General features: G+C 43.4%; 2 protein-coding genes across 8 annotated transcripts; one reads left to right on the forward strand and one right to left on the reverse strand.

Moving 5' to 3' along the window:
• Positions 1-1995: 1995 nt before the first annotated feature.
• On the reverse strand, positions 1996-10232 carry LOC112072734 (SMG9 nonsense mediated mRNA decay factor). 3 transcript variants are annotated; one of them, XR_011476323.1, is made up of 15 exons: positions 10064-10232; positions 9076-9237; positions 8911-8985; positions 8549-8783; positions 8353-8450; positions 4813-4925; positions 4528-4639; positions 4301-4396; positions 4004-4089; positions 3564-3670; positions 3368-3475; positions 3036-3161; positions 2771-2915; positions 2484-2646; positions 1996-2091 (listed from the first exon to the last, which is right to left on the reverse strand). XR_011476323.1 is itself a non-coding variant. In XM_024140119.2 (14 exons), exons 2-14 carry the CDS (start codon positions 9217-9219, stop codon positions 2568-2570), a joined length of 1524 nt encoding a protein of 507 aa, XP_023995887.1. In that variant the 5' UTR covers positions 9220-9237; positions 10064-10232; the 3' UTR covers positions 1996-2567. The 3 variants fall into 3 exon arrangements, 2 of the variants coding, with proteins under 2 accessions (XP_023995887.1, XP_023995888.1); XM_024140119.2 differs by having other exon boundaries at positions 1996-2646; XM_024140120.2 differs by lacking the exon at positions 10064-10232 and adding an exon at positions 9588-9674 and having other exon boundaries at positions 1996-2646.
• Positions 9781-24534, forward strand: LOC112072733 (zinc finger protein 836-like). Of its 5 annotated transcripts, none has more exons than XM_024140115.1 (4): positions 9781-9863; positions 13395-13513; positions 18215-18265; positions 20262-24534. In XM_024140115.1, the coding sequence occupies exons 1-4, from the start codon at positions 9794-9796 to the stop codon at positions 23895-23897; spliced, it is 3876 nt and encodes a 1291-aa protein (XP_023995883.1). In that variant the 5' UTR covers positions 9781-9793; the 3' UTR covers positions 23898-24534. The 5 variants fall into 5 exon arrangements, with proteins under 5 accessions (XP_023995883.1, XP_023995884.1, XP_023995885.1 ...); XM_024140117.2 differs by lacking the exon at positions 9781-9863 and adding an exon at positions 12477-12584; XM_024140118.1 differs by lacking the exon at positions 9781-9863 and adding an exon at positions 12614-13256.
• Positions 24535-25561: the final 1027 nt, after the last annotated feature.

Here is a 25561-nt window from a genome sequence, read left to right on the forward strand (position 1 = left end):
GTGTCATGAACCTGTTTCACAACTTCTCGCAACAAATAGCGGGCTTTGTCTGTGTTGCTCCTATTTGTTATTGTTTGAATTCGGGAAAACAATCTGAATCCGAGTCAGAGGAACTCATGCCTGACTGATGCCTGAGGGCGGTTTACAGGTTTTTCCTCCTGTAATAGACACCTTAGGGAAATTGTCTGCTCTGTGGTTGCGTGAGAATGAAAAGCTTTTTCAAAGCCTATTACCCTGGCAGTGCTAACTTCACCTTTTTAACCATTCATAATCATTGCAAGTTCATTAACCTACATTTTATACTACCCTGTCATTATTACAGCATATATAATTTTACCAAAAGAGCAGATAGACTAGGGATCTTGTTTTTGAAGAGGAATAATGAAAGTAAAAAATATTGACTGGACAATAAATCAAATTAAATGTTATCGGTCACATACACATGATTAGCAGATGTTAATGTGAGTGCAGCGAAATGCTTATGCTTCTAGTTCCGACAGTGCGGTAATATCTAACAAGCAATCTAACAATTCCACAACAACTACCTACTGTCATACACACAAATATAAGTAAACTCCATGAGCAACTCTGATGGCCAGCAAGTGGGAGGGTTTTCAGGTGTTTAATTACATTTATTCAGTACGCACAAGGGAACCACACCTGCAAAGCTCATTATGCATAAAGTAAGTCTGAATACCAACTACTGAGAAGTGCGTAGGGCCGATTGAAGTGGATTTAACAAGTGACATCATTAAGGGATCATATCTTTCACCTAGCTAGATTCACCTGGTCAGTCTATGTCAGGGAAAGAGCAGATGTTCCCTACAGTGTATGTAGACACTGGTGTGGTGCTGGTGTAGAATAAAGCCTAATGTTAAAAAGTAGCTCTTTAAAGGCAAAGAAAAATATATTTTTAGGGGTGATGTCATTATGTCCAGCTGTTCTCATCAAAAAGATAGTTAAATGGAAACTCACCCTAGCAGACAATTGTCGCATCTATTTTCTATGCGAACTTTCTAAATGTCGACCCCAAAAAATAAATCACTGGACAAGTTACTGGAAACATTGTTACTGTTGTGGTTGTACTTGTCTTGATTTTATTTGCTTTGCTCTTCTTAGGACTTTGAGTATCATGGTGTGGTCTCAGGTCTTCCTCATCTCCAGTTACAGTACCTCTCTATGATTTCCTCAAGTTGGGGAAGACGATGGAGAAGGAACTTCCATTTCCAACATGAAAATCAACCAGAGGAAGAGGCTCTCCAAGCCAACATATGGAGATCAGCTCTTGTATCTGGCTGTGTGGCAGCAATACAGTACCAATTTCAGGTCTCTCCTTTAGTGTAGATATAACCATATCTATCAGGCTTTTGGTCTTGATAATGAGTCTCTGCAGAGCCTTGCTGATGAACAAATGTGCCAGTGGAGGAGGTGAAAGCAGTCCTCAAGTCCCCTCTGAACAAGGAGATAAGACGCATCAACATTCTGACCAAGGCACCTGGGTCAACATCAATGGTGGTTGAGGACTTCTTGAGTACCATTCCAGTCTTGGGCTCCATGGCTGCAGGAGGTATGTCATATGGCACCAGCTACTACATGCTGAAGATCTGTCTGAAGATGCGCAAACTTTAATGAAGAAGGCTCTGAAGGCCTATGAGTGAGATAATGTTAAAGAGACTGTTTTGTTTGTGTTTATCAAGATCGAGGGATGTTTTTTCATAAGTGCCTTTTTAATTATACAAGGAAACTATATCTTGTCCAAATATATACATAAAATACTATGCTATTCTATCACCACCATTACAGTCAAATCTGATGTTTTGAGATGATTGCATAATCAAAAAATATTTTTGTTTCTGGATTTGAAAATAATCCTAGTTAAGACTTAATCAATATTACTTGCCTGAAATGGAAAGGTTGAGGAATACAAAGGATTTTATACTCTTTCAGAATGTTCTTACAATATTCTTATGTTATTACATCAGAAGAAGGGAGGAATAACAGAGTATATCGGTTTAATGTTAATGATTACATCATATTTGTATAAATTCTTGTCAAGTTGCAGAAGTGTCTCGTCCTGAATCTCAGCTCCATCTTTACACAATAAACAAATCAGAACATTTCAGGTAAACAGGTAACAAATACTTTAGACAATCACATATTATGAAATAAAAATGAAGCACCGTTGTATGCTTCAACTAAATATTACTTTKACCATTTGTATCATGTTAGTCAGAATGTATCTTTCAAAGTCAGTCATTTTCTGTACCATCTGATTCTTCTAACACTTAGCAGGGTTATTTACTGTCACATTGACACCTGAATCTTATCAGCTGTCCATTTTTCTCCCTCTGTTACAAAGACACCAAAGTTGAACTATCTGTAGTTCCATGAGATGGACCTCTCCTCAACATCAAACACCTCATATCACCACTGACTGAACCTGTAAGCCCAATAGTACTGGCACTGTCCATCTCCAGACCCACCTCCCTCTGTCTCTTCTGGTCCTCATGTAGGACAGGGACATCCATTTCCTCCAGTATATTCATAACAACCGGTTGACAGTGTTGCTAGGCCTGTAGACGGCTGTATTCAGACAGGGCTGAGGACTTCTTCACCCCGTCCCAGATGCGAGCCGCATAGTGAAACCTGTCACAACATAACAGTCAAACATATTTTCGAGTACAGTTTTGCCTCATTTCCAGCTAATCACAAAATGTATACAMTAAGTGACAGACACGCCAACACTTGTGTCCCTCTGTGCTTCCCTTACCAGTTCTTCTCTGTGAGGATGGTGTGTGACAGCTGACAGCGGGACATGGCCAGGATTTGGCTGCGGAGCTTGGAGACCTGAGAGGAGAAGGTAGGGTGTCCTCTGTAGCCCGGGAGGAGAGAGAAGAGAGGGGCGGACCCAGACCCTGGAACAAAACACCAAGACACAGACATGGGGAATCAGTAACACAAAGGAATGAGAGAGGAGAACATCCACAAATATAGACAGAAGTGTGTGAAAACTAAGACATGGTATTTGCTCTGACCTGCTTTGGTTAGCGCGTCCTCCCCCTCATTCTCCATGAGGGGCAGCAGGAACATGTTGACCTCTGTTTCCAGGTAGTCGCGGTCCAGGCCAGGAAAAATATTACAGTCCAGCATGGACAACGTGCCTGCATATAGAAATCAATACATGCTAACTAAACCCATGTCTGCACAATTTATGGGGCTTTTTAATGACATTCGTCACTGCTTTGCACTTCTCACCCTTCAAAAAGATGCACGTGCAGGAATCCTAATATAGAAACAACACAATAGTATAGTGTATAAATATGTGAATGTTGTGATAAGCCTGTTGGTACATCCTCTCCAGTCTAACCTTTGTATTTCAGATGGGAGTGGGCCATCAGCTTGTCCACTGCCATATGCATCTTCTTCAGGTTTCTGGGACAGAACTCATCACGACTAGATTTGTTCTGCAGGAAGACTAGACAACAGAACAATACATTATTGAGCATTCAGTACACTGAGCCGGAACTAGAGTGTGTGTGCGCGTCTGTTTCTGCGTCTGTCACCTATGTGAGGGTAGTACTCTGATCCCTCTTCATTGCCAGAGGAACCAGTGCTGTCGTGGCTGGCTGAGGGGGTGGAGGGCTTTAACATCTCTGCTGTCTGGAGGAACCTGGTCAGAGACAATATCATCATCACAGAGACACTTCGTACAACCTGGTCAGAATATRCACACACAGCACAACAACCACAACATGAATATGATATCAGAACATTCCCAATGGTGTGACAGTGGAATGGACGCGAGGTTGTAAAACATTTCCCCAAATATATTTCCATGGTGATGAGTGGAAAAGGTAATGCCACAGCCAAAATACACTCAGAKACAGAACACCACCCTGAAATAAMGATCCTACCTGCCCTGATTTGAAAACCCCATGATAAGCATTAGTGAATCAGTGCTAATGGACTCTTTTTTTCCCAGACGGGTGGGGTGGTTGGTTACCTGTAGAGGTTGATGTCAGTGAACCAGTCTTGAATCACAATGACCACGTGGCACACTGTGAACAGGAAGGCAGTGATCTGAAGAGACTGATTAAAAAGAGCAGAGGTGAAAGAGTGAGTTAACACCTTGAGAGAACAGTAGAACTTACAAACCAACTTCAATATACAGTATGGAAACACGTTATGCAAACAGACAGATGTTTTAAGACTCAATCATAAGAATGGATCAGATTAGACAGGAAGTAGCTCTCCTTTAGAGCCTTTGTTGCCCAGTGCCCCCTGCTGGCCTTTCACTGACCTGCATCTCCACATAGGTGTGAGGGAGGTTGTACTCTGGAGGCAGCTTGCGGTCGTTGTTGATGAGGTGATCCAAAATGGAGGGGCTGAGAATGGGCTGGCGGAACACACAGAGCAGAGGAACACATTGGTATAGAAAATAACATTGGAGCAAGAGGAATGGTACATGGATAAATACCAAATTAGAGATACAGCAAATTGCCTTAAATGCTGATGCTTTAATCTGACCTGTGTGTCCAAGAAGATTACTCTTTCCTGGGTAATGTAGAAGTCAATACCAGTGCTCTGGTTCCCTCCTCTCTCTTTGATCTCCTGAGTCTGGGCCCTGAACACATAGCCCCTACACAAACACACACAGGCCTGTCAGACACACAGATACAATAAAACCCATCTGTTACCGTTTACTTTCAAATTTAATTACATTCATTTAGACTATAACAATATACAACACAATATTCCCTGTCTTTATAGATGGAAAGAGCTCCATGTAAGGAYMTGCCAATAGYACAATACCTTTGGTCTTCTTCAGGTGCGTTGGCAGACAGGAGAGACATGATGGTGGATTTCCCTGTTCCCTGCAGGCCAATGACTCCCACTACCAACATGTCTGTCTGGTCCCTTAGGTACTGTAACACAGGACAACACAACATGTCTGTCTGGCTCAGTGTTCCTCTGGAAAAATGTGTAGCAGTGGGGAAAAAGGTCGCAGTGGAGGGGGTTAAGAGGTGGGTCCGGATCTCCCCGGAATTTTTTTATGTAGAAGGACTGAGAAGCACATTTCTTGTGATTTTTTTAAAAGCCCCTTCCCCAAAATGAATGAAAATAAAATTATGCTGACACCATCTAAATTATAATTTTCAACTTCAGAAGTGAGCCCAATAATATATTGGTAAAATTATTTTAATATATTGCACCATGCATGGTCAATATTATCAGGTATGGTATTAGCAATAAGCATTATCACCTGTAGCCCAACCAAAAAAAGGCATAGTTGCAAGAAATAAATTAGCTGAAGCATGGTGTCACGACCTGCATTTACCCTATTGAGCTAATCATTAGCTAGATCCCAAATGGGATCTTTTAATTAAAACTTCTTAAGGCTAGGGGGCGATATTTTCACGTCCGGATGAAAAACGTGCCCAAAGTAAACTGCCTGCTACTCAGGCCCAGAAGCTAGGATATGCATATTATTAGTAGATTTCGATAGAAAACACTCTGAAGTTTCTAAAACTGGTTGAATGATGTCTGAGTATAACAGAACTTATTTGTCAGGCGAAACCCCGAGGACAAACCATCAAGAAAAAAAAAAATAATTGAGGTCACTCTTTTCAATGGGTTTTCTACGGGGATCTGGATTTCTAAGGCACTTGCTTGCAGTTCCTATCGCTTCCACTGGATGTCAATAGTCTTTAGAAATTGGTTTATGTTTTTCCTTTGTGTAATGAAGAATTAAGGCAGTTCAGAACGAGTGTCGAGTGAAGTGTACTGTTTGTTAGAGGCGCATGACCTGAAAGCACGGTCCACTTTGTTTTCGTCCGGTATTGAACGCAGTTTATCCCGTCTTAAATTTGATCGATAATTTACGTAAAAAATTACCTAAAGTTGTATTAGGAAAGTTGTTTGAAATGTTTGGACAAAGATTACAGGTAACTTATGAGATATTTTGTAGTCATGTTGCGCGAGTTGGAACCYGTGTTTTTCTGGATCAAACGCGCCAAATAATTGAACATTTTGGATAATATAACGACGGAATTAATCGAACAAAAGGACCATTTGTGATGTTTATGGGAKATATTGGAGTGCCAACAGAAGAAGCTCGTCAAAGGTAAGGCATGAATTATATCTTTATTTCTGAGTTTCGTGTCGCGCCTAGCGGGTTGAATTATGATTGTCTGTGTTTGGTGGGGTGCTATCCTCAGATAATCGCATGGTTTGCTTTCGCCGTAAAGCCTTTTTGAAATCTAACACGTTGGCTGGATTAACAACAAGTGTAGCTTTAATTTGGTGTATTGCATGTGTGATTTCATGAAAGTTTAATATTTATAGTAATTTAATTTGAATTTGGCGCTCTGCCATTTCACCGGATGTTGTCAAAACGATCCCGTTAATGGGATTTGATCCCTAAGATAGTTAGAATCATATTCATTATTTTTTTGTCCCAAAACAAACTGTGCATTATGAATTGATGTGCATTGACTGCTTGTCAGAATGCATGTTTACCTCCTAATGGCACTCGCAACTTAAATCTGCCTTGAGGGGAATATTTATCTCACATAGAAGGCACAACAACAAACCGATAAGGTAAATAGATAAACTGTTATACTATGGGGTTTAGAGGTCGACCGATTATGATTTTACAAACGCCGATATTGGAGGACCAAAAAAAGCTGATACCGATTAAATCGGACGATTTTTATTTATATATATTTGTAATAATGACAATTACAACAATACTGAATGAACACTTATTTTAACTTAATATAATGCATCAATAAAATCAATTTAGTCTCAAATAAATAATGAAACATGTTCAATTTGGTTTAAATAATGCAAAAACAAAGTGTTGGAGAAGAAAGTAAAAGTGCAATATGTGCCATGTAAAAAAGCTAACGTTTAAGTTCCTTGCTCAGAACATATGAAAGCCGGTGGTTCCTTTTAACATGAGTCTTCAATATTCCCAGGTAAGTTTTAGGTTGTAGTTATTATAGGAATTATAGGAATATTATAGTTATTATAGGAATTATAGGACTATTTCTCTCTATACCATTTGTATTTCATATACCTTTGACTATTGGATGTTCTTATAGGCACTATAGTATTGCCAGCCTAATCTCGGGAGTTGATAGGCTTGAAGTCATGCACAGCGAAGAGCTGCTGGCAAAAGTAGGAAAGTGCGATTTGAATGAATGCTTACGACCCTGCTGGTGCCTACCACCGCTCAGTCAGACTGCTCCATCAAATATCAAATCATAGACTTAATTATAATATAATAACACACAGAAATACGAGCCTTAGGTCATTAATATGATCAAATCCGGAAACTATCATTTCGAAAACAAAACGTTTATTCTTTCAGTGAAATACGGAACCGTTKCGTATTTTATTTAACGGGTGGCATCCCCAAGTCTAAATATTGCTGTTACATTGCACAACCTTCAATGTTATGTCATAATTATGTACAATTCTGGCAAATTAATTACGGTCTTTGTTAGGAAGAAATGTTGCGAACTGTGTGAAGACCGAGCCAGGCGGCCCAAACTGCTGCATATACCCGGACTCTGCTTGCACAGAACGCAAGAGAAGTGACACAATTTCCTTAGTTAAAAGAAATTCATGTTAGCAGGCAATYTTAACTAAATATGCAGGTTTAAAAATATCTACTTGTGTATTGATTTTAAAGAAAGGCATTGATGTTTATGGTTAGGTACACATTGGTGCAACAACAGTGCTTGTGCAACAACAGTGCTTTTTTCGCGAATGGCTTGTTAAATCATCACCCYTTTGGCGAAGTAGTAAATTAACAGGCACCGCATCGATTATATGCAATGCAGGACAAGCTAGATAAACTAGTAATATCATCAACCATGTAGTTAACTAGTGATTATGTTAAGATTGATCGTTTTTTTATAAGATAAGTTTAATGCTAGCTAGCAACTTACCTTGGCTCCTTGCTGCACTTGCATAACAGGTAGTTAGCCTGCCACGCAGTCTCCTCGTGGAGTGCAATGTAATCAGCCATAATCGGTGTCCAAAAATGCCGATTACCGATTGTTATGATAACTTGAAATCAGCCATTCCGATTAATCGGTCGACCTCGAATGGGGTTGTCTGGTTTTTCTATTAATTTATTTAGCAAAGGAAAAGTTCATGTGGGCTGTCCTAGCATCTTCAAAGTGCCACAGCTAAATGACTGCAGCAGAAACACTGATCTGGTCCCTTAAATACTGTAATGCAGGACAATAAATCTGTTACACAACATGGAACATGTGTAGCCTGGCTACAGATCTGTTACATATATGTATGGCATGACAACAATAATCAGAAGAGCTTTACCTCCATGGCACTGTCACACCAGTTCATCTGATCGTCCACCAGCTTGATGCTGTGCTTCATCTTCTCAGGGGGGACGAGCTTGGTCTGGCCAATCACAGCTGTAAGTAACGTGCATGTGTTAGAGATTGTATTCCCTGCTACAGTAAGTAAACACTTATGATGGCTAGGGTAATGCTGATGACCAGTATTGACTCACGGTCCACAGCACCGCTGGAAGCAGCTGCTCCCATGCCTCTGTTTTGGATCTGGTAGACAGGTTGGGTAGGGCGCTGGCCCTCCCTCTCTAGCTTTGAGGCCCCAGAGCCAGAGGCCGGAGAAGCCACCTCAGGAGGGGTCCCTGGTTTCCCCCCGTCCTCCCTGGACTTGATGAGCATGATGGGCTTCTCCAGGGCCTGGCCTCCACTGATGGGTACACTCTGGGAAGGCTTGGACTGAAACAAAACAAGAGCCAATGCATTATACTTGTTGTATTTACTGCCAAGAACCATGCATCTGAATTCATTAAAACCTTTAGTCYGCTTACAGACAACAACCTTCAGTAAGAGCATCTCRCCTTACCCGTTCTCCAGGGGGTTTGGCCAGGATGATGGGGGTCTTCTGAAGGAGTGGTCCTGGAGGCTCCTCACTGCCATCCTTCAAAGACCAGATGAGAACTACAATAAACTAAGGTAGCCCATATAGATCATTTTCCCACAGAGGAAAGCCTTGCACTTTTGTCCTTACCCTGCGTTCTCTGGGGACATATTCCCGATCTCGACTGGGACCAGAGAGGTTTTGCCCCGGGGGACCCACATCCCTGTCTCGGCGTCGCCTTCTCCTCCTTCCCTGTCCGTACATGCCAGGTTGACTGTGGCCAGATTCTGACATGTTGCACACTGTGGTCAACTGTCAAAATAAAACGGGAACAGATAGCTACAACATCAGTTCAAATGTAATGCATTCTGATCTACTGAAATGCAGTGGCTAGCTACAGTAACCTATTTGGGTGGAATGGATCTGAGGAGTGGCTCTTTTCACACTTCAGGGTTCTTAAAAGCGGAAGTAGCTGCAGGTGTGTAGACGKACTTCCGGCAACAGAAATGCCAATGGCGGAATCGAGAAACATACGTTTTTGTAGTGTCCCGCAGTGCTCAAATTCCAAACATATTTCCCCGAGCAATGATGAACTGAAGTAGTAGTGTGTGCAGGAAGTGATGATACGTCGAGGAAGCACATAATGTATATTTGCAGCTTACATTTAAACCCTAGCGACCATCTTCCTTCGTCAGACCGCAAGGGTCTGAAGCCGGGGGCTGTTCCTAGACGTTTTCAATGGAACGACTATCATCCCGCAACAACCTAAATATAAAAGGGCAAATGCTCGTCTTGGAGTTGATGTTCGAGAAACCGAGAACCAATAGCCGGACACTTAACTGCTCTTGTGTTGCTGGCGACCACGACTATGCGAAACCTCCTCTTGGTAACGTTAAGTGGTGAATGTCTATTATTAGCTAGATCAACTCGCTGTCCAGGTAAAGTGGACGGGAACATCTTAAATATAAGATATACATACTACATGAACAAACCATAGAAATTACCATAGCTTTAGCCGGGGAAATTACAATGATTGAATGAACGCTACTAGTCTTTCCAGGCCAACGACGCATATATTTAAAACACTTTCACTCGTCTTTCATTTCACAATACACATAGGTATTTCGTTAACACTTACATTATGCGATTAATTTGGTTTTCAAGAAGGATTAGCTAATTGCTTTCCAGATAGAATCCGCAAAACGGAAACAAAATCAGATGGTAACGCTGAAGTACAGCTCTCAAATTCTTTCGTTGGGAAACGAAGCCAGCTGACTAGGCTGCATAGGTTCCGGGCAGTTCAACTTGGTTTTGCTGGGGGTCTCTATTCATTACGCCAATCCTGTTGTAAAACGTTTTGCAACGAATACGATAGTTTTTATTGGATATATTCAAGTAGGTAGGTGCTAGGTCCCTCCCCGTTTCGTTCCGTTTGCTCTGTTTTCTTCCCTTTGGTTCTCAAACGGTAAACGGTTTCCGTTGCAAGCCGTAATGAATACACCCCATATTTCAATGTTTTATAAATTTAGCCATTTACACTGTAAATGCAGTGTAAAATGTGGTTAGTAAAATGCAGCACCGTTCATGTAGTTCAGGCATATTTTTAGRTAATCATACCATATATATATACAGTGGGGCAAAAAAGTATTTAGTCAGCCACCAATTGTGCAAGTTCTCCCACTTAAAAAGATGAGAGAGGCCTGTAATTTTCATCATAGGTACACTTCAACTATGACAGACAAAATGAGAAGGAAAAAAATCCAGAAAATCACATTGTAGGATTTTTAATGAATTTATTTGCAAATTATGGTGGAAAATAAGTATTTGGTCAATAACAAAAGTTTCTCAATACTTTGTTATATACCCTTTGTTGGCAATGACAGAGGTCAAACGTTTTCTGTAAGTCTTCACAAGGTTTTCACACACTGTTGCTGGTATTTTGGCCCATTCCTCCATGCAGATCTCCTCTAGAGCAGTGATGTTTTGGGGGCTGTTGCTGGGCAACACGGACTTTCAACTCCCTCCAAAGATTTCTAAGGGGTTGAGATCTGGAGACTGGCTAGGCCACTCCAGGACCTTGAAATGCTTCTTAGAAGCCACTCCTTCGTTTCCCGGGGTGTGTTTGGGATCATTGTCATGCTGAAAGACCCGGCCACGTTTCATCTTCAATTCCCTTGCTGATGGTAGGCTTTGTTACTTTGGTCCCAGCTCTCTGCAGGTCATTCACTAGGTCCCCCCGTGTGGTTCTGGATTTTTGCTCACCGTTCTTGTGATCATTTTGACCCCACGGGGTGAGATCTTTCGTGGAGCCCCAGATCGAGGGAGATTATCAGTGGTCTTGTATGTCTCCATTTCCTAATAATTGCTCCCACAGTTGATTTCATCAAACCAAGCTGCTTACCTATTGCAGATTCAGTCTTCCCAGCCTGGTGCAGGTCTACAATTTTGTTTCTGGTGTCCTTTGACAGCTCTTTGGTCTTGGCCATAGTGGAGTTTGGAGTGTGACTGTTTGAGGTTGTGGACAGGTGTCTTTTGAAATGTCCTCTAAATGAACCTAGAATAAATCATGTGAATAGGCTTCAGTGCACAGATTTAAAACCATACATGCATGTGTAATGAGCCAGTGCCATGAAAACATGTTATTGTGTTGTAGAGGGTGAATATACAATATAGGCCTACACCCTGGTAAGATTAAAAATATCAAAACTTTACTCCTCCAAATACGACTCGTCAGGAAAGCATGCAGTTTATTAGGCTACAGATTAAATTAATTATGATGAACTTCACAGAGTGGTGAAAGTGCATGGTAGTGCATCTGTAGAGTTGAAAATTAGATGGAAACCCATTTAACTTGTATTTTTTATTCAGAAAATGGGAATTTAACAGCAAATTGTATTTTTACGCACAGTATTTTATCTGCAACAAATCAATTTGGTGGGAAAATGCGCACATTGTTTTTATGCGGATTTTGTAATATTCACATGATAATCTGTCACCAATTGGATGGAAACCTAGCTAGTGATGCAAAACTGAAGAAATAATAATCAAATAGAACCACGTGCATTTTTGTAGGCCTATATGGTATGATATCATGATCTAGTGCAGAAAGGTTTTATGACTATGTTATTGTCATTAGATTGTGCCATTAGGTTGTAGAGAAGATAAGTGTCCTACACATAACCTAAAAATAGTAATTTAGCTACTTAACAACAATATAGTCCTATTGTTACTAATTTAAATTCCTCACTTAGCTAATAAAATAGTCCTAATAATATAATTAGTTTAAATGGCATCAACACTTGGCATCACATTTAAATCATCAATTATTGTATGCCCTTATGGACAGAGGTTACAGTATGGTAAACAAAGGTACAGTGTGTAGTTTCTACAGCAGTCTTTCAACTTGCAATATAAGTATGTGTAGCCTAATTATGAATGTGTTTGTTTATTTGTTCGTTTTTTGCAAATGTGTGTAATTCGTTTAAATAAAATATGAATACTGGGAGATGTAGTATAGCGTTTAGAAAGATGGCCACTGGTGCATACTGGGAGCTGTAGGTTTCACACTGGCTCCACCCATTCCTGTTAAAACAGGAAATAGAGAATAAATGATGGAAGCCAAAGCAGGGAATATTAACGTTTTAAAAAGAACTTAAAAGGTAATGTTTTTCGAAATGCTGCTATAGTTATGTACAATTCGTAGTAGGTGTTAGCTAGGTAATGTAAGTCAAAAAATGAATGAATCAACGTCAATTTCGCACGTGCACCAAACCAACGACATTATCGAATGGGGGAACGCGCTCTCTCTATTGACAACAACAACGTTGAGAGCGTCATTGCTTTGGAGAGAAATTGTTACGTCATCCTCACATTTGAGAATTAGCTTGTACATTAGTGAGCGATGTAGCTACACACCTGTATAGTCTAGAGTACATAATTGGAATAACTTGTCTCATATCTAGTTAGGGGTGTATTCTTGACGCTATTCTGTTGCAAAACGGAAGCAAACGAAACGGGGTGGGATTTACCTGAATTTGTCCAATTTGCAATTGTTTGAACTAGTGATGACACCCTAGGTTGTCTGAATAAAAGCATTTGATGAMAACTTGTGAAGTAGCAATCTGCGTAGCCCAGCTAACGGCAACGTTAGTACCAGCAGAGAGGAATAGGCGACAGCACCAAGTAGCTAGTAACGTTAGTGGTTAGCTGTACAATATAATGGAAGTTAGCAACCCGCTTGGTCAATATTAGCAACGTTTTGCAGAAACTGACATTAGTACTAATATTTTGCCTTTGGGAGTTGAACTATCACAGTAGTACCAAAGATACTGGTAACTAACCCTTCTATCTGTGGTAATGCAGTAGTAGCAAGTTATTCTGACTTAATACATGTCACTATATCATCTGTGTGTCTGTCAGTCAGTGTCTGTGGATTTCTCTTTGCTTACTTTGTGTCACTCAAAATGTAGGGAGCCAGTATATGGTTGCTATGGAGATGGCTGCTGAAGACATAGTGATTCAGGAGACCGTGGGGGCAGAGGTGGAGCTACTGGAGGATGTGAACAAAGCCCAGAAGCAGAGTCCACCGGTGAGTTGTTGATACAGGCCAGAGACGTTAGTTATCAATGATATCCTATCAGTGTTCACAGTGGTATGTCATCCATCCCAAATTATGTACAGCGAGAGAGTACATATCATTTTGATAGCTGTCAATTTAGATAATAAAATAAAATATTTAACCTTTATTTAACCAGATAGGCAAGTTGAGAACAAGTTCTCATTTACAATTGCGACCTGGCCAAGATAAAGCAAAGCAGTTCGACACATACAACAACACAGTTACACATGGAGTAAAACAAACATACAGTCAATAATACAGTAGAAAAATAAGTCTATATACAATGTGAGCAAATGAGGTGAGATAAGGGYGGTAAAGGCAAAAAAAGGCCATGGTGGCGAAGTAAATACAATATAGCAAGTAAAACACTGGAATGGTAGATTCGCAGTGGAAGAATGTGCAAAGTAGAGATAGAAATAATGGGGTGCAAAGGAGCTAAATATATAAATACAGTAGTGGGAGAGGTAGTTGTTTGGGCTAAATTATAGATGGGCTATATACAGGTGCAGTAATCTGTGAGCTGCTCTGACAGCTGGTGCTTAAAGCTAGTGAGGGAGATAAGTGTTTCCAGTTTCAGAGATTTTTGTAGTTCATTCCAGTCATTGGCAGCAGAGAACTGGAAGGAGAGGCGGCCAAAGGAAGAATTGGTTTTGGGGATGATCAGAGAGATATACCTGCTGGAGCGCGTGCTACAAGTGGGTGCTGCTATGGTGACCAGCGAGCTGAGATAAGGGGGGACTTTACCTAGCAGGGTCTTGTAGATGACCTGGAGCCAGTGGGTTTGGCGACGAGTATGAAGCGAGGGCTAGCCAACGAGAGCGTACAGGTCGCAGTGGTGGGTAGTATATGGGGCTTTGGTGACATCAGATGGCACTGTGATAGACTGCATCCAATTTATTGAGTAGGGTATTGGAGGCTATTTTGTAAATGACATCGCCAAAGTCGAGGATCGGTAGGATGGTCAGTTTTACAAGGGTATGTTTGGCAGCATGAGTGAAGGATGCTTTGTTGCGAAATAGGAAGCCAATTCTAGATTTAACTTTGGATTGGAGATGTTTTATGTGAGTCTGGAAGGAGAGTTTACAGTCTAACCAGACACCTAGGTATTTGTAGTTGTCCACATATTCTAAGTCAGAACCGCCCAGAGTAGTGATGTTGGACGGGCGGGCAGGTGCAGGTAGCGATCGGTTGAAGAGCATGCATTTAGTTTTACTTGTATTTAAGAGCAATTGGAGGCCACGGAAGGAGAGTTGTATGCCATTGAAGCTCGTCTGGAGGGATGTTAACACAGTGTCCAAAGAAGGGCCAGAAGTATACAGAATGGTGTCGTCTGCGTAGAGGTGGATCAGAGACTCACCAGCAGCAAGAGCGACATCATTGATGTATACAGAGAAGAGAGTCGGTCCAAGAATTGAACACTGTGGCACCCCCATAGAGACTGCCAGAGGCCCAGACAACAGGCCCTCCGATTTGACACACTGAACTCTATCAGAGAAGTAGTTGGTGAACCAGGCGAGGCAATCATTTGAGAAACCAAGGCTATCGAGTCTGCCGATGAGGATGTGGTGATTGACAGAGTCGAAAGCCTTGGTCAGGTCAGTGAATACGGCTGCACAGTATTGTTTCTTATCGATGGCGGTTAGGATATCGTTTAGGACCTTGAGCGTGGCTGAGGTGCACCCATGACCAGCTCTGAAACCAGATTGCATAGCGGAGAAGGTATGGTGGGATTCGAAATGGTCGGTAATCTGTTTGTTGACTTGGCTTTCGAAGACCTTAGAAAGGCAGGGTAGGATAGATATAGGTCTGTAGCCGTTTGTGTCAAGAGTGTCCCGCAGCTGCTTTCCAATCTTTGGGAATCTCAGACGACACGAAAGAGAGGTTGAACAGGCTAGTAATAGGGGTTGCAACAATTTCGGCAGATCATTTTTAGAAAGAAAGGGTCCAGATTGTCTAGCCCGGCTGATTTGTAGGGGTCCAGATTTTGCAGCTCTTTCAGAACATCAGCTGACTGGATTTGGGAGAAGGAGAAATGGGGAAGGCTTGGGCGAGTTGCTGTGGGGGGTGCAGTGCTGTTGACCGGGGTAGAGGTAGCCAGGTGGAAAGCATGGCCAGCCATAGAAAAATGCTTATTGAAATTCTCAATTATAGTGGATTTATCGGTGTTGACAGTGTTTCCTGTACTCAGCGCAGTGGGCAGCTGGGAGGAGGTGCTCTTATTCTCCATGGACTTTACAGTGTCCCAGAACTTTTTTGAGTTTGTGTTGCAGGATGCAAATTTCTGCTTGAAAAAGCTAGCCTTGGCTTTTCTAACTGCCTGTGTATATTGGTTTCTAGCTTCCCTAAAAAGTTGCATATCACGGGGGCTGTTCGATGCTAATGCAGAACGCCATAGGATGTTTTTGTGTTGGTTAAGGGCAGTCAGGTCTGGAGAGAACCAAGAGCTATATCTGTTCCTGGTTCTAAATTTCTTGAATGGGGCATGCTTATTTAAGATGGTGAGGAAGACATTTAAAAAAAATAATAATCAGGCTTCCTCTACTGACGGGATGAGATCAATATCTTTCCAGGATACCCCGGCCAGGTCGATTAGAAAGGCCTGCTCGCTGAAGTGTTTCAGGGAGCATTTGACAGTGATGAGTGGAGGTCGTTTGACCGCTGACCCATTACGGATGCAGGCAATGAGGCAGTGATCGCTGAGATCTTGGTTGAAAACAGCAGAGGTGTATTTAGAGGGCAAGTTGGTTAGAATGATATCTATGAGGGTGCCCGTGTTTACGGCTTTGGGGTGGTACCTGGTAGGTTCATTGATCATTTGTATGAGATTGAGGGCATCAAGCTTAGATTGTAGGATGGCTGGGGTATTAAGCATGTTCCAGTTTAGGTCGCCTAGCAGCACGAGCTCTGAAGATAGATGGGGGGCAATCAGTTCACATATGGTGTCCAGAGCACAGCTGGGGGCAGAGGMTGGTCTATAGCAGGCGGCAACGGTAAGAGACTTGTTTTTAGAGAGGTGGATTTTTAAAAGTAGAAGTTCAAATTGCTTGGGTACYGACCTGGATAGTAGGACAGAACTCTGCAGGGTATCTTTGCAGTAGATTACAACACCGCCCCCTTTGGCCGTTCTATCTTGTCTGAAAATGTTGTAGTTAGGAATGGAGATTTCAGAATTTTTGGTGATTCAGACACGGCTAGAACATCCGGGTTGGCAGAGTGTGCTAAAGCAGTGAATAAAACAAACTTAGGGAGGAGGCTTCTAATGTTAACATGCATGAAACCAAGGCTTTTACGGTTACAGAAGTCATCAAAAGAGAGCGCCTGGGGAATAGGAGTGGAGCTAGGCACTGCAGGGCCTGGATTCACCTCTATATCACTAGAGGAACAGAGGAGGAGTAGGATAAGGGTATGGCTAAAAGCTATGAGAATTGGTCGTCTAGAACGTCCGGAACAGAGAGTAAAAGGAGGTTTCTGGGGGCGATAAAATAGCTTCAAGGTATAATGTACAGACAAAGGTATGGTAGGATGTGAATACAGTGGAGGTAAACCTAGGTATTGAGTGATGATGAGAGAGATATTGTCTCTAGAAACATCATTGAAACCAGGTGATGTCATCGCATGTGTGGGTGGTGGAACTGAAAYGTTGGATAKGGTATAATGAGCAGGGCTAGAGGCTCTACAGTGAAATAAGCCAATAAACACTAACCAGAACAGCAATGGACAAGGCATATTGACATTAAGGAGAGGCATGCTTAGTCGAGTGATCATAAGGGTCCAGTGAGTAGTGAGGTTGGTTGGGGTKACGGCGATTCAGACAGCTAGCCGGGCCATCGGTAGCAAGCTAGTATAGGATGGAGGTCTGTTTTTAGCCACCTCGTGCGTTTCCGACGATAGATTAGTGGGGTTCCGTGTGGTAGAGGGGAATCAATCCAGTTGGCAAAATAGATATAGTTATAGTGACCCAAGAAAAATTGTCCGATAGACCTATTCAGATAGCAGCCGATAAGACAGCTAACGATTAGCGGGCCGCAGATGGGCGTTCAGATAACGTCGTGATGGAGGGGCCAGTTGGATAACTCCCTCGGGCAGATAACGTCGGTAGTCCAGTCGTGAAAGCCCGGTGGGGCTCCGCATCGGCAGTAAAACGGGTCCGGATAGGTGATTGTAGCCCAGGAGTGGCTGATGAAACTCTTCAGCTGGCTAGCTCCGGAATAATTGATGTTTGCTCCGGGAGCGACGTAAGCCAATAATCACACGGATAGCAGCTAGCTAGCTGCGAGATCCAGGTGTAAATGTCCAGAGCTTGCAGTTGAAATTCGGGGATATGGAGAGAAAAATAGGTCCGGTATGTTCTGGTCTGAGTCGCGTTGTACAAAACTGGCGATAGCTTTTCGAGCTAAAGGATAGCTGATGACCACAAACCGTGGTGAGCTGAATACTAACGTTAGCCAGTAAACTGGCTAGCTTCTGGTTAATAATAATTAGTTGGATGAATTTTTCATTAGTAAAATTTTTAAACCAAATTCCCTTTCGGTCAATTCAGTCTGGCATGGAAATGGAATTGGCTCTGTATCCCTCTTGAATGTATCCCTATCTATACTTATCTCTTTCCTCTCTCAATGCCCTCTCCATCAGCTGCCTTGTTATTTTTTCTTTCTCTTTTCTCCTCTGCAGGACAGGGAACACTCTGAAAATCCCAACTTTATTTCTACTCCTGTACACTTGGTACTTTTGAAATGTTTGCCTTTATGTAGACTATTAAAGGAGACGTTCACTCTTTTGAAATAAATCTGTATTTTGGATGTAAATGGCCTGTTATTGAAGTACCCAGACACTTTTTTTGCGATTTCACTTGTTTTTGGGAAGTGTACCCCAACAGCGATATACTTCCTCATGCTCGTTTAGCAGTTACAAGGGCATTATAAAACGTGAACAAAGGCTCCAAAAACACTCAAGTACATATTTTTAGAAACAGCAACTCTCTCAGTATAGTGGTGCAGGTCTTTAGATATTGTACACATGAAATTGTGTGATCCAAACTTTATCCGCACCGTTATATTCCATTTTGTGTGACTCAAGTGATACTTCTCCGTGTAATTCATGATACTTTTCCGTGTGCGTATGTGCAGGCTACATGGAGAAGTGGCACAGATGGATAGGGGAAACTGCTCGAGTCGCACGAAACGTTGGTAGCCATGAAGTGCTTTGAAAGACTGGTCATGGCTCACATCAACAGCATCCTCCCTGGACCCACTCCAATTCGCATAGCGCCCCAACAGATCCACAGATGACGCAATCTCAATCGCACGCCACATGGCCCTTTCCCACCTGGACAAATGGAACACCTATGTGAGAATGCTTTTCATTGACTACAGCTTAGCGTTCAACACCACAGTGCCCACGAAGCTCATCACTAAGCTAAGGACCCTGGGACTAAACACCTTGCTCTGCAACTGGATCCTGGACTTTCTGACCCCAGGTGGTAAGGGTAGGCAACAACACATCTTCCACGCTGATCCTCAACACTGGGGCCCCTCCGGGGTGTGTACTTAGTCCACTCCTGTACTCCCTGTTCACCCACGACTGCGTGGCCAAACACGACTCCAACACCATCATTACGTTTGCAGACGACACAACAGTGGTAAGCCTAATCACCGACAACGATGAGACGACCTATAGGGGGGAGGTCAGAGAACCTCTCCCTCAGTGTGAGCAAGACAAAGGAGATGATCATGGACTACATACAGGAAAAGGCGTGCCGAACAGGCCCCCATTAACATCAACGGGGCTGTAGTGGTGCGGGTCAAGAGTTTCAATTTCCTTGGTGGTGTCCACATCACCAACGAACTATCATGGTCCAAACATACCAAGACAGTTGTGAAGAGGGCACAACAAAACCTTTTCCCCCTCAGGAGACTGAAAAGATTTVGCATGGGTCCCCAGATCTTCAAAAGGTTCAACAGATGCACCATCGAGAGCAWCCTGACCGGGTGCATCACCGCCTGGTATGGCAATTGCTCGGCATCTGACCGTAAGGCGCTACAGAGGGTAGTGCGTATGGCCCAGTACATCACTGGGGCCAAGCTTCCTGCCATCCAGGACCTATATAATAGGCGGTGTCAGAGGAAAGCCCATAAAATTGTCAGAGACTCCAGTCACCCAAGTAGACTGTTTTCTCTGCTACCGCACGGCAAGCGGTTCCGGAGTTCCAAGTCTAGAACCAAAAGGCTCCTCAACAGCTTCTACCCCCAAGCCATAAGACTGCTGAACAATTAATCAAATGGCCTATTTACATTGTTGTATTCAGCGATTGTGACAAATAAAGTTTGATTTGATAAAGGTGTGATTTAAAGTTCGGAATGACAGAATGTCATGTGTATTGCTGGTGGTAAGTTTCTCAAAAACAAGTGAAATCTCAGTGTCTGCATACTTCAATAAAATGCCATTTACATCCAAAATACAGAACTTATCCTTTTAATAAATTGATTAAGAAAAACTACTCTGGCTGTTAGGCTTTGAATATGCTTTAGCTTAGGCTGTATCTTTCTGTAGACTGTTTCCAATGCTCTATTTATTGACGTTCACCAGTGCCTGCCTCATATGTAAGCAATTGGCAAACAAAAATATATTTGTGGTCAGTCAATAGTCATCACTTTGTAAACTATTGATTGATTAATTTACTCACTTTGTCTCTAATATGTAATTTTGCTGTGAATTGCAGGAGATCCCCAGGTTTTCTGTGCCACGCCTGTTCTCCATGCCAGAGGACTCGAGTGACGATGACTGTGAACTGTCAGGGGACAGCGTCTCTGCTTACGGCATGCATTCCATGGAGCTGGGGGGAAAGTGCTGGGAATGTGGCGTGCAATTCAAGTCTGGCCAGGAGTTGATCGAACACTTTGAGAGCCACAGGTCCAAGGTCTCAACGTCCTGCAACATATGTCAAGTGACTTTCAGTCGCACAGTGTCACTGGCTATGCACCTAGTCAACGCACACCCAAACTCAGTCCTCCATTGCAGCAACTGCCAGCTGCATTTCAGCAACTTGTGGGATCTCAACAAGCACATAGGAATACACTTGTTCACCGAGTTGTTAAATACACCCCTTGAGGACATCTCAAATAATGTCTTGAATAGCAGTGAAGAGACTTTAAAGGGACAGTATACTCTACCTTCAGCCTTGGCCCTCAAACATGAGGACTACTCAAATGATGGCAGTGAGGAGACTTTAAATGCACAGTGTACTTTACCTTCAGCAGTGACCCTAGACCATACGTATAGCATGGAAAGCAATGGGAGAATGACAAAGACAAGACATAGGCTGGAGGAAGATGTCAAACCAGACCCTTCCACTCTGACCCTAGGCCCCTCCATTCTGACTCCCTCACTGAGGATCCGTGTCAAACTGGAGAGAGGGGTTGAGGTTGATGGCGCCCCCCTCCAGTGGGATGAGGGGATGAGCGATGGAGAGGGGAGTGAACATAGCGAAGACACTGAGAGTGCAGGTGGAACAGACAACGACAGGTTAACAGAGAGCAGCGGAGAAACGGATATAGATGAGGAGGACATCAGGCTGAGTGAAGAAGAGGAGGAGGAAARGAAAAGCAAACAGGGGGAGGATAGGAAGAATGACATCCAGAGCGAAAAAGAGGATGAGGATGCTGAGATACTGATTGACCAAGATGGTGAGCCCTCCTCGTCTGAGCGGGAGTCAGAATTTGACCCAGAAGAGTTATCAGATTCTGACTCGGGGTCCAGCAGCACTGGGGAATCCAGTGGGTCTTCTTACACTCCTGTACGCACACGGAAAGCCAAGACCCGGCCATCCTGGACTAAGCGGCCCCAGACCAAGTTGTCCCAGGTCAAGCCTTATTATTGCATCTATTGCACCAAAGGACCGTATCATAATATGGACTTTCATGTGAAGACCTGCAATATGAAGAAGGACTTTCAATGCTCTTTATGCCAAGCCGTCTTCCCTACRGAGATGGCCATGTTGGACCATGAGGTTCGGACTCACTCTGAAGCCATATCGGGCCAAATGTACACCTGTGAGTTCTGCCGTCAGGTCTTCCCCGATCTGGCCATCTACAAAAACCACAACTGTCCCAAAAAAGACACATCCCCCCCATATGTTCCTGATCCCACTACGTGTATCCATTGTGGAACAGGGCCATTCACTAATATGGACGTTCATTTGAGAAGCTGCAGTTGGAAAGGTCTTACATGCACTGAGTGCAGAGTACTCTTCCATAATAGGAAGGCCCTGCAGAACCATAACGTTTCAGTTCACGGACAGCTTTCCACTATGTGTGCTGTTTGCGGCAGAGGGCCATTCACTGATATGGACTTCCATTTGAGGAGCTGCTCTAGGGATTGGTCCTTACAATGCTCTGAGTGCAAAGTCCAATTTCCTTCTGAGAAATTCCTGGTGGACCATAATCTTCAATATCACAGCGCCACATCAAAGACCTCTGACCAAGGTGTCTCTGTTTATTGCGGCAGTGGACCATTCACTAGTCTGGACATCCACATGAGGACCTGCTCTAAGCAGAAGGGCTTAAAATGCTCTGTGTGCAATGTTTTTTTCCCTACTGAATCGGTCCTGGCTGATCATATGGTCTGCTATCACAGCACCCCATACCATGTCCATAGAACCCCATACCAAGTCCAGAGCATCCCATACCAAGTCCAGAACAGTGACTCAGAGACCCCCGAAGGTACCTGTCTCCATTGTGGCAGAGGTCCATTCACTAGTCTGGATATCCACTTGAGGACCTGCTCTGGGAAGAAGGGCTTCAAATGCTTTGTTTGCAACGTTTTCTTTCCTACAGAGACAGCCCTGGCCGACCATAAGGTTCTCGTTCACAGTATCCCATCAGAGACCCCTGACAAAGGTACCTGTGACCATTGTGGCAAGGGGCCATTCACTAATCTGGACAACCACATGAAGACCTGCTCTAAGAGGAAGTGCATCCAATGTTCTGTGTGCAAGTTTTTCTTTRCTAGTGATGTCCTGGCCAACCATATGATTTCCTATCACAGTACCAAATCCCGWGTTCAGAGCCCAGTCACAGAGACGCCTGACAAAGGTGCCTGTGTCCYTTGCGGKAGAGGGCCCTTCACTAGTCTGGAACATCACATGAAGTACTGCAATAAACAGAAGGGCATCCAATGCGTTATGTGTAAAGCTTACTTTCTTACTGAMGGCAGTCTGGTGGACCATATTGTTTTGGCTCACGCTGACAAGCTGGTCACCCAAGCTGGTGSGTCCTCCGCTACGACTTTCTCCTTCGTACCCATGGCTATCTCTACCACCTCAGGCCYGCAGAGCCCCAGTAGCTCCACCCTGATGTGTTACAGTAGTGGCAWRAAGGAGCTGAAACGACTGGCCCCAGTCCCRGTGGCTGATCAGGGCCCCAGTSCAGTTGGCCAGCTAACACCTGCTGGACAGTCTKCTGTGTCTCTGCCTAGAGTAATGKTGTCTACRACCWCCTCTTCCCAGKCAGCTGTTCCTGTGGTGGCCACCTTGCTCTTTGACAACACTGGTGGTGGTCCAGGGAAAATGGCCAGGCTGGTCCCAGTGGCCRCACAGACCAACCCTCCCAAACCGCAGGTCACAGCACCCATGCAGACTAACACAGTAAAGCCCCTTGGGCAGTTCTCTAACCTTCTGCAACAGACTGTCCATCAGGCAAAATCTGTCCAACAGCAGACACCCAGGCCCACTACCCTAGCCATGGACCCTATCAGAGCACCCACCACTCCATCCCCTAGACCTGTCTCAGCCTCTGCCCCGGGGAAAATCACCATGATCCGCCTCTCACCTGTCCCTACCCCCCCTCAAGCTCAGTCTTCCCCCCTTACCCTTGCCTTTGCCCCAGCCCCTCTAAGCATCATGTGTATGTTTGTGAATAGAAGTAAGGAGCTGGCCCTGGAGAAACGTATGAAGATGAGCTGGCGCTCCAAGGGCACCTACACCTGCCGCCAGTGCGGCGCCGTCTCGCAGCAGCCCTCGCTCAGTGTGAAGCACCGCTACCTCCACCGGGGCTCCCGGCGGTACCGCTGCCACTGTGGTAGGTCGTTCCTGCGGCGGTTGCACCTCCTGCGTCACTACCTCCAGCACGCCCAGGCCACCCGCTACATATGCACTGCCTGCGGGGAGACCTTTGACGGGGCAAAGTGCCTCGCACAGCACATGGTTGGAGCTTCCAGCACAACTAGATGTCCAGGTGACAGCATAACTTTGAAGCTGAGGAAAGAGTGCCGGATGCCCTTCTCCTGTCACTGTGGGCAGATGTTTTGTAGGCCTGCTGCTTTTCTCTGGCACAAACTGAAAAACACCCAAAGGACTTAACACTGAAATGGGCCCACAGCAGGGCCCAGTCTAGGCCCTATTCAAAGCAGTGGTTTTTCCATGGCTCACACAGGCAGGCAAGCCTATAATTTACTATGCTTAGGGGTAGAGGAGGAGAATGCAGTTTGTGGACTTGTTTGACTTTTTTCACTGTGAATGAAAGATGATTCCTTATGAAATAATCTATGTATGTATTGGTTTAAAATGTGTTTTCACTTCCACTAAAACATTCTGTTTTCACCAAAAGACCAAAAATACAGTCATATTAAAATGATATATTTGACTTGAGTTGTCTTTGTAAGAGGTCATAGGTTATTTGTACATTAGAAGACTAAAGCATTATCATTAATTCGGTTCCATGAGATGGCAATATTATTATCGTTAATATTATAAGTAGGTTATGATTTAGCTMGTAGAACAATACTCATTCAAAAACTTCRATTCACCAATGGCTTTTAATTGTCAGGAAGACCGGAAAATGTATTTCCAATGCATGGTTTTATCATGTGCAAAAGAACCTGTAAACGTTTCACTTCACATCGTTTTTGCAGAATCTATCCTTTTGTAAGCCGATTTCACAATATTACCAGTACATGTGATCCTCATGTTAAAAAAACTAAATATATTTTTTTAAGAATTACATATCTTAACTCCAGTTAATGAAAATGCAGACGTCCAGTTTAAATACAACCATGGGAATAGTTGTCCTCACAAGGTGCTTGATTTAGTAATGCCCCAGATTACCAGCCTTACCATTGGGGCTGGAGAACGGGTACAATTTGTGGATTCACAAAGTGAATGACATAAATTATGCAAATAAGACAATGCTGTGCCACTGACCCATATTTCCCCATTCACACTTGAGTGCAACATGTATTGAGAGCTGTGTTCTAAAAATGCACCCTCATTTAAAGACTGGCCACTTTTAATCCTACCTGTGTGCTAAGTATAATTTGGCTGTTACTAGTCCAAAAACAATCCATGTCACACAAGTATTGTTTGGTAAAAGATTTCAAAACTATTTAGACTGTGATGATGTATTACCCATAGGCTGCCACAGAGACCCAAGAATATGACGTCGTTTGACATTCATTCATGTCTTTGACTGGTGTGTGATTGTCATGCATGTACATATCCTCTGGAGGGAGCTGTCACATCAGAATTAGAATAACAGTGAGCAATGTCTCCATGTACTTTATGCAGGTTGACGTTTATTGTCGTGAGTCTTGCCCTGGAGGCAGAACTGAGCGGCTGTCTCTTATACACATCTAGATGTGACATTCATTCATGTCTTTGACTGGTGTGTGATTGTCATGCATGTACATATCCTCTGGAGGGAGCTGTCACATCAGAATTAGAATAACAGTGAGCAATGTCTCCATGTACTTTATGCAGGTTGACGTTTATTGTCGTGAGTCTTGCCCTGGAGGCAGAACTGAGCGGTTTCCGCTAGATGGGCCAGCTGCAAGTCAAAATTGTCTTGATGAATTAATGAAAACAAAAATTTGGTTAGGCATTATGTTTAGCAGTGTGGTTATGTTTCAAAGCAGATTTTATGACTGTGGCTGTGCCAGCTAGTGACCACTCTGCAGAGCTGCCTCCAGTACATGAGTCATCCCAATAAATATCAGCTTGCGTACTTTATTAGGCTATGCTACTTGTCT

This window comes from Salvelinus sp. IW2-2015, unplaced genomic scaffold, assembly GCF_002910315.2.
Source record: "Salvelinus sp. IW2-2015 unplaced genomic scaffold, ASM291031v2 Un_scaffold2015, whole genome shotgun sequence".
NCBI lineage: Eukaryota > Metazoa > Chordata > Actinopteri > Salmoniformes > Salmonidae > Salvelinus > Salvelinus sp. IW2-2015.